Here is a 9,837-nt window from a genome sequence, read left to right as displayed (position 1 = left end):
TATATAAACTAAATCCTTAAGAAGAGGATGGAATATCTTTTGACAGATAGTATAATGTATTGAAACAACAAAAAAAAGAAAATCAAATGGCAATACTTTAGAAAAGTACCTATCAAAGGCATATTCTATTGGAGCTGATTAGCTCATGCAGTGCTATTTTTTCATGTATATACACTTAATGATATTAGATTAACTAATCTGTTGTACTTGTTCAAACATCCACGAAACAACTCTTTGCCAGAAATGAAAAAAAGAAGATCAACCAGCGTAATTAATATCCTTAATTAAATTCTTAGGTACTATAATTTAATCACAGCCATGGACGGCGATTGCATTACAGTGGTAGTGGAGGTGGTGGATAGCTTAGCACTAATTAAAGAAAGATTCTCAATGCTGAGCGCATGAATTAAGAACCCTGCCATACTATTTTTAGATTCATCATCACCTATAATAGCTAATAAAAAATTTCGGAACAATAACAAAGTTGCCTTTTTCACATACTGCCGGTGGTGCAACATAATTTCAAACCGAGCTCGCGAGCTTGGATACAGGTGAATATATTATTTGCACGTGCGCGTTTTGTTGGCGATCTTGAAACCAACTAAATTTATTAAAATAAACAGCATGGTATGTCACTTTCCGTTTTAGGTCCTACGCGAAATTATCTTGAATTTTCTTTGGTGTTTAGAAAGCTGAGCTAGCCAAAACAACATATTTCCATTTTAGGACATCTATAACATCCTAATCGGGTATAACCAATTACACTTTTTCGTATTCACATACCGTTTTTGCACGTTAATGTTATATTTGCGATTTGGTCTCTGGAGATTTCTAAGAACATTTTCGTAACACTTCTTTTTTTGTTTCCAACATTGGGTGACGTGGAGAGCGTGTGTGAGAGCGCGTCTACCTGTGCGGGTGTTCATTCTATAATTTCGATCCAGCCTTCTTTTGTTCTTTGCTACGGGTATCTAGTAACTTTTGTTTTTGGTCTTTTCTTTTTTGCCTCTCGGTACTCACTGCTTAGTGCAAATTTCGAGACCAGCTAACAGGTAATTTATTTTATTGGATTTAACAAAAAAAAGGGCACTCAAGCGATTTCGTGACTAAATGTGAGGCTGCTGATCACTCATTACCCTAACATTATCTACTTCTTTACGCCCGATTGATGGTGTAGTGTGATTTGACAACTATTCTAGCCTCTTGCAAAAGACCTTTTGTGATATTTCGTTGAAAAAAAATGGCTAGACTCAAATATGGATGCTTACAATAAGGATGATATCTTTGAGGGTAACTAATCGGCATGCTCTGCTGTGTTTTTTTTATCTCTGCATATAATAGTTACAGGGCCAATTGCTCAATTGAACTCACTACATAAGAAAAATGTAAATGATACCTAACTAAACTGAAATTTATAGAGCTTCTAGTAGACATTGGTATATAGCTGCATAGACTCTACTGGTAAACTGTACATATTAGACCTCCAATGAAGTTGGAAATACTGTAGATGGTCAAGAATACAAATAAGAAAATATCGTTTCTATCTCCGTTTCTCCAAATTTCGATACCTTTTTTAATGATTCTTAATAATCTTGGTTCACCTGAACCATACTCTTCATGGATATAAAACGTCGAATCCGAATACATCATATTATCAATGGAAGTACCTTCTGCACCTGCTAATAGAAAATTATTATTCGGATTACTACTATTGTCTTGGTTAATGCCATAATTTTTATCTCCGTCACTACCATTATTGTCTCTATTTTTAATGTTCATGTCCAGATCTTGATGCTGTTTGTTATCGGTATTTTTATATCTATATATATCAAGTATTGGGTTAGAATGTGGACGTTGCTTGCTATTTCCAAAAGAAGTATAATCCTGGATTGAATTATGGTTAATCAATATATTTCCATTACCATCATAGATACCATTATCTTCGTAATCAGAGTAACTATCCTCTCCTTCTAGGAAAAATTCAACATCCTTCCAAAAGTATAGAATAATACTGAATAACAAGTCAATTAAAATTAATGGGAGAACGACAAACGATAAAAAAACTCCAATCCATCTCTGTCCGAAATAATTAACTGCTTTTGTGAATAAGTGCTCATGGCCTCTGACATAAATAAAGTATATTGACAACATTAAACTTTGACCGACTAGCAACAGAATATTGTTCAGTATAATCAAACTCATCGCTCCTAGCTGTTTCAAGAATTGTTCAGTCGATGATATGCTATAAAAGTAATGAATTCTTCCAACTTCGTCTATGTCATTCAAATAAAGAGAATCACTATTGTTCAAATTTCTCTCATTTAGCTTATTCTTTCTTTGTTCATTTAATTTTTTTGTACCGCTTTTTGTTGTAATTATTAGTGAGTTATCATAAGGGTTTACTAAAATCATTTTATTCTCGAAATCATCATCAGCGGATGTCACTTTTCCCTTATTTTTAGTAGGGTCATCATGATTCTTGACATTATTATTGGTACTTCCGTAAGATGGGTTAACAGTTTTACTTAGGGATGAATAAACATTATTTGATAACGTTGATGAACTGTATCTAACTTTTAAACATTGAGAAAGACTGATTTCATCTCTACTTTTTGATGGCAACCTAGTATTTTTAATGCCAGCATAGTTATCGTCTTCATTTGCGTTATCCAATATATTTCCATATTCATCCTCTCCCGTTTCTTCAAAAACTTCTACAAATAAGGAAATATTTGAACAAATTGAAATCAAAAACTCACCCAAACTCCATGAGATTCCAAATAGATAAGATTGCCTTGGGATTATATGCCATTCCAAGGATGCATAGTCAGGACCACTATCATCTATTGTTATTGAAAGATCTTGCGTTTGTGGATATGCTAAACATATTATTAGTAAAAACATATAAAGATCATTTAAAGGGAAATCAAAAACAATGTTTGTTATAATTTGTTTATTTTTAATATTAAGCAAAATCTTCTTTATGAAGTAATATAAAAATGGTGAAAATAAACCTAATAATAATGTCCTAAAGTAATCTTGTGAATTGGGTATAAACATATTTGGATCATTATAGTAATGCGTTATTAAAAAGGAAGATGTCAAATATACTAATAAATATATCGACCCTGCTACAATAATCGATGTAATTGTAATAATAGGTTTATTGGAGCTAAACAAAGGCATATAGTATTGTGCCAAATGCCATATTCGAACCATTATTACTTATTGAGTTTTTTGTGTAGTTGTGAGTGCCTTTAATAAACTGTGAATAATATTTACAAAATTATTATATTGAACCGGTCAATGGATTACTAATTTTTTTATTCTGTTAATCTTTTTTTCTACCAATTCATTTATTTATACAGCATAGAATTGTTATTTTTTTGTATTCAGTTTTCAAATGATAACTATTGAATTTAAGTTGTAGTATGACTGTTCTCTTAAATTTGAATCTAATCGACGTATAACTCAGCTGCTTTTTAAATATAATATATTTGGGGAACCTGAATTTTCACATGTCAGGACTCCTTGCAAAAAATCACGTGACAACTATTAGATTTTTCAAAAATCATATTTAATATCAGATGGTTATAATAAAAGTAATAAATAGTTATTATTATTTTAAATGAATGTATATATTCTAAGTGTCTAAAAGTATAGTTACATATCGGGAATTAATATGACATAAATATCTTTAGAAATGAAAGTGAATGTCTACAATTAGGATATTGTTAATTATTTCCCATTGAAATTTTATTAGTTATTATGCTTGTTTCGGATATCCAGTTATTTTAGTTATTGTTGTAAAATGTTCTTTAAATCCCTTTTTATTGTGATAAAATGGATCTTGTCAATGCTATGAAAAAAAAGAAAAAGAAGAAGAAAGAGTGCAATCAGACAAAATTATGATTTCACTTTTTTTAAATGAAAAACCCTTATGTACTCATTTTTTGCTGGATTGTCACTAGTGCGTCTCATTCTTGGATGTGGTTTGTTTGATTCTATTAAATGCAAATATTCGGATTGTCCATTATTGTGTGTATTCTTACTAACCTTGTCACTATCTTCTAATTCACCTGGTGGTGAATTCATTAAAATTATATTGCATGGAGTCTGGAAAGGACTGATATTTTTCTTGACCTTTATTTTATTTTCTATTTTTTGATTTACTGTTTTTAGATTGTAGTAGTTGTTATAATTAAATTTTATTGTCTTTGGAGATTTATTTGTAAGCAGATTATCATTTGCTGAAAGTGACGGTCTTTTCTTTATGGGTTTACTTGATTTTTGTATTTTTGTATCGGCTTCATTTATTGGAGAGTCATTTAATATTATTGATCCTTGTATCTCTACATTTTTACTATTGAAAGGTTCCATTAGCTTTGGAGATTGTTTTGAAGATATTATAGGAGGGCTTCTTAAACAGTTATCGAAATTATTTGTTGTCGCTACTGTATTTTTGAATTCAGATCCTTTTGAAAGCAAAGATAATTGAGATTGTAAAGTCCAGTGGGAAACTGCAGTTAACGATCTACTCAACAAACTAATAATATTATCAACATCTAAAGGTTCCTTTTGATCAGTATCATCACCATCACTATTAAGTTCTTTATAACGTTTCAAATCTCTAACTGTCTTCAAAATATTTACCTCCAATTCTCTAGTTTCCTTTAATGATGGTGCATGAAGTGTTGTTGTTTTATCATCCATTATATTATGTAAGAAAGCATTATCCGATTGAAAATCATTAAGTACATTATTCTTACTCTGTGCGGTGACACTATTTGTATTAATCATGTTTCTTTCTGGTTCTTCTGGAGTAGCTAAATGATAAGTTAACAATCTCCTGCGCTTATTCCTATTAGCTATACTATTTCCACCATCATTACCTGCCCTTAAATCCAGAATTTTTTTATTATCACCGTCACCCTCCCTTGTATTCCTATTATTGTTACTATTATTTAGATTAATCATGTTTTTATAAGCTATTGTGCTTGTGCTTGAATTTTTATTGTACATTTATATTTGGCAACTACTGCAAAATTTGTGTGTATCAATACACATTTACAAAACAATATGCCGAATGAAGTTTTTATTTGCCTATTCTATAATTATTTTTTAATAGTAAATAAAATAAAATTATATATATATATATATTAATAATAATTAAGATACAAATAAAGACTTAAATGCAAAAGATTCTTTCTCCTTATTTCAATTATAGTCAGGTTAAATGAAATAGAGTAACATCAGATAACAAATAATAAACAATATGCAGACATATATATCATTTCCACTTTCTTTTAAAAATGTCCGTAAAGACAATACATATATATATGAAAGTTGTTTGAGTTGACCTTTAAAAATTTAAAATAAATATAATTTTTCTTTTCAATTCAATTGTGAACTGTTACTACTATTTCGTTTTTAATTTCTGAACTGTAAAGATCAATACTTTTTAGTTTTCGTTGTTTTTCAATATTTTATATTTTTCAATCACTCTGTCCTTGTCTCTGTCTCTACGGTATATATTTCAACTTGTAAGTTTCTAGATATTTTCAACATGTATGAGATATCAGGAATTGCCTTGTTTGTACTGTACGTTTCTATTTTCAGAAAATAATTGTCTACCTTGCCTCCTTACCAATGATATGCATCCTCAAAAACACACACAGAGACCGAGCGAGACAAAGCAAAAAAACAAGCAAGACGTAATAATAACAAGCAAACAAGCAGACAACAAAAAAGGATTGGACAAAATTTTTAAACAAAAGACGAAAGCGGCCATAAACACTGTTTGTTATTACTTTCTTGAACTTTGTGCGCGCGCGTGTGTTTCATTTTTGTGAATGATCTCGAAAGCTTAAGGGAAGTCCATACATAAGTAAGAAATAGAGGTAAAAAAAAGCATAAGATGCAGAAAATGATTAGAACCGACTGTTGTCTGGGTTTAGAAGTAGATTGCTGCGGAAACCAACTAGAGAACTTCGTAGCTAGTGCAAAGTGATGCAGATGCTTGAGTTTTTATTTGAAAATTAAATTAACAATTCTAATTCCTGAAACAGCAAAAAAGAAAAGAGAACTGCTATCCTGAGTTAGATCATTCCGTGGAAACACCCTGGTATTGATTTTTTTTCTTTCTTTTTTCTTTATGTTTTGGAAAATTACCAAATCTTTTTTTTTTTTTGGTAATTGCAATACATTGCGATGTAAGAAGAGACATAGTTACAAACAATGCCGTTCAAACATTTTCTTCTTCTTCTTTCTTCTTCAGCAGAAGATGGACAGCCATTCCCACGGAAGTTTCTTAATCATCGTGTCATAGAGTAAGATGACTTCGTGCAGCACACTTGATATGGTAATAGTCCCATTTTGTCTATTTTGGGTTATAAACCAATGAATTGATTTGCTCATTCGTTAACGGTCTGCAAGAAAACAACGTATGCTGTAATAGAATGCAAGGAATTTTAACGAAATGAACCGGATTAGGTTGAGTGCTTTAACTCTTTGAATTTTTGATGGCTTTAATTACATACATCGAGTGGCCCATTAAGAGAAGAAGAGTTAGTAGTAGATGAACATAATATCATATAATGATGATATGGTGGTTAATGGATGTTCAGCTCCCCCCTAACACTGAAGCCTTCTATGAAAACTAAGAAACCGGTTTCTTTGTTTTCATATATTTAACTCTTTTGCCTGAGACGGTAATTTTCAGTAACCAAAGTTATGGGAAATATACCTCATTATTCTCTCTTGAATTTAACAATCTTGAAAAATGATTTTTGTCCTTATTTAGTGATAATAATAAGTAGCGCCCGATGTGTCTCTGGTTAAATCGATGGATGGATGGCTTCTGTTAGTAAAAAACTACGTGATGCTCTTAACTCTTGCAACAAATTTACAGATATTCAACTTCATTGTTATGAAGCAGAACTTTTTTAGATACAAGTGTACTTCAGCCAATTATGTCAACCTTATTGAAATTGCGAGTATAAAAACAGTTCTTTCTCTCTTTCTGTCTCTCCTCCTTCTTGTCATACTGGATGTGAAAATTGTTTCTTTAGCTGTCTTGTCTCTCCTTTGTATTGACTGGGAAAAGGAAGATAGATATAAGACCATATAAATTTAAACAAATTCAGATTTTAAAGCTGAATCGTTATTTATTTCGTTGATAGAAACGAAAAAAAAAAATAATGTTCCTTGCTGAATGTATAGAGGCTTCACAATTACCGAATTTGGACACATAACAAATCATTTTTCTTTTGCTAAGAATTATCATCTGGTTAAAGCCGAGGAACAATAGGCATTTCTTGTAGTACTATTTTAACAACTCGTGTTTATGTACTAATATGGTCGCAACGAAGTTTCTCATTTTTTGAGTGTTGGCTGCTGGATGAAAATAGATCTGTACAACAAAAATATTCATATCTTTTTAGAAAATCATTGGTTGATCAGTTTAACACTAAAATCTGACGCTCTTTTGACAATAAAACCGATGGATTTTGTTTATTTCGACAAATTGATATTCGGGTTTTGGTTTTTGAATTTTGTTTTTTTTCACTCCTTTAATAATATAGTCAACAAATAAAAAATTACCGACACCTTGATAAACTCAGTTAGATGCCCATTGTTAAATGTTTAATTCCATTTATGTGATAAAGTCAAAAATATTGGAATCAACGGCTGTATACCTCTTAATAACAGTTTATTATATGGGAAATCGAATTAAAAATTTCAATCAATAGTATACTAATTATAATTGCTCTCTTTGTATATGGCCTCACTATTTAAAATGCTCGAATGCCCACTTTTTTCAGAATAGAAAGGTGAACATTCCTGTTGCCTCAAAAAATCATCAAATATAAGTGAGTGTATGCATTGGTTTTGAATTAATGTCACATTCAACTTATTGAAATCAACTCTGTTCACACATATATATGCTTATATAAACATGAATTCCTATCATTTGAAGAGTATATCACAATTCTATATTCTTGACCAACACTGTTAGGATATCTGGAGTTGATTGTGAAGAAAAAAAACTACTTGAAAAGCGAATGATATTTTTACACTTGTTAAATTTTAAAAACCATTGGATATATTATGTCCTTTATATACAATGATATTATTTTCATATATAATATCTTAAACATCGAATCGTTCTTGTTTCAAATCAAAAAAAAATTATGAAAGGGGAAAATAAATCCGTGGCCATTGCTTGTTGAATGATATAGATCAAGGATTAATAATAATCTTCTCTTTAGTTAGGGTTTCCATCATCTCATGTTGAATAAAAATTAAATTAATAAAAAAGCGTAAAAACGAGTAAGTGTTTTACCACGATGAAAAGCATTAATTGGAGGTAGACACTAATTAAATTGTAAATGTTGCAACAAAATCAATTTATAAGGTAAACGAAGTACCATATTTAAAGCTTATTTTCGTTTTAGTTAACATTAATGCCATAGTAACGGCATCCCAGGTAACAGAGTTTGTATAGTATACCAACAAGGTTTTGCTTTTTGTGAAAACATTTTTGGCGTTTTTTATTTTTAGGATAATAGTATAACGGATTCCCAGTTAAACTCCTTTGAATAAAATGTTATAGAATAAAATATAAGTATTGAGATCGATGTTGGAGTTACACAGATTCCAACAATTACCAGATATTTATCAAATTTAATCTAACTAGGGAATAGCCTTTTCGCAGTATTATCGAGAGTGATAATAAGAATATTTTATTGTCAAAAGTATACGTGTATATATAAAATATTTAGATGTTTAATTTTAGTATTTTTTCCATCGAGTTATATGCATGTTATTCTTCAATTAAGCATTGAATTAAGAATAGATATCTCATACATTTTAATAAAAGAGCAATGAATTAAAACAATAACTTTTCTCAGACTTTAAATCTTACTGAAGGAAGAAAAAAAAATCAAACCCAATGTAGTATCTTCTGATTAATTGTGAATGAATATATTAAAAAACAAGGATTGGTGGACCCTTACTTTGATAGTTGCTCAATCTTGCTTTCTATTTGATCCAACTTTTTTTGTTGTTTTTGTAATTGGTTTCTTAATTCAGCCAGCTGTTCTTTCTCATGTTGTCTTATGAAATAATCTTCATTAGCCTTCTCTCTTTTTGTGAAAGAATCACCTCCACCTTCCGACCTTGGAGCACCAGTGGCACCTTCGGTATAAAGTCTAATGTATGCAAGAGGATGTATATTTTTAACAGAATTCTTTAAAGCAGACGAGCGCGATAACATTTTTTGTTTCTTGATTTGATATAGTTGTGTTGTTTGTATGTATGTGTATATATGTGTTCAATTATATATGTATATTAACAGTTGCTCATAATAATACAAAAAAATCGTAATCATTAGAAACAATGAAAAGGAAATATAAGTTATATACGTATGTATATATAGTTGCTTAAAATTTATAATAGTATTTAAGGTTATATTATCTCTCTTTTATAAATTGCTCCAATTAAAATGTATAGAATATATAAAATTACAAAATTAAGAAAAAGGCAGCAAGCAAATGCTTAATACATAATGAACTAAAACTGTAATTCGTTAATGATAACACTTTGTATGCGTTTGTTCTTCAGTTGCTAGTGACCTATTTCTATCTGTTGTTTTGCCACTAATTCTTCTCATCCCACCATCCCCCTCTCATTTCCTTTCAATCTCCTCAACTGCTCTGTCCCCTTCGCGCCCCAGATATTGTGAAAGACGTGAGGGGTCTGGCTGTCCCCGGTTACTCTTAACTTCCTCAGAAAGTTCCTTTCACGGGCGAAAAGAAAATAAGTAAAGTACGGAAA

General features: G+C 30.5%; 3 protein-coding genes across 3 annotated transcripts; all 3 read right to left on the bottom strand.

Moving 5' to 3' along the window:
• Positions 1 to 1,455: 1,455 nt before the first annotated feature.
• On the bottom strand, positions 1,456 to 3,219 carry AIT1 (Ait1p; the record flags this gene model as incomplete). The annotated part of the gene is made up of 1 exon (XM_003683787.1): positions 1,456 to 3,219. One exon carries the CDS (start codon positions 3,217 to 3,219, stop codon positions 1,456 to 1,458), a length of 1,764 nt encoding a protein of 587 aa, XP_003683835.1.
• Positions 3,220 to 3,906: 687 nt separating this feature from the next.
• Positions 3,907 to 5,022, bottom strand: TPHA0A03230 (uncharacterized protein; the record flags this gene model as incomplete). The annotated part of the gene is made up of 1 exon (XM_003683786.1): positions 3,907 to 5,022. One exon carries the CDS (start codon positions 5,020 to 5,022, stop codon positions 3,907 to 3,909), a length of 1,116 nt encoding a protein of 371 aa, XP_003683834.1.
• A 3,991-nt stretch (positions 5,023 to 9,013) lies between these two features.
• Positions 9,014 to 9,277, bottom strand: INH1 (ATPase inhibitor; the record flags this gene model as incomplete). Its single annotated transcript, XM_003683785.1, has 1 exon — positions 9,014 to 9,277. One exon carries the CDS (start codon positions 9,275 to 9,277, stop codon positions 9,014 to 9,016), a length of 264 nt encoding a protein of 87 aa, XP_003683833.1.
• Between the last annotated feature and the right edge of the window lie 560 nt (positions 9,278 to 9,837).

The sequence above is a fragment of the Tetrapisispora phaffii genome, chromosome 1, assembly GCF_000236905.1.
Source record: "Tetrapisispora phaffii CBS 4417 chromosome 1, complete genome".
NCBI lineage: Eukaryota > Fungi > Ascomycota > Saccharomycetes > Saccharomycetales > Saccharomycetaceae > Tetrapisispora > Tetrapisispora phaffii.
Note: the sequence above shows the minus strand (reverse complement) of the source record. Positions and strands in the feature narration are given on the sequence as shown.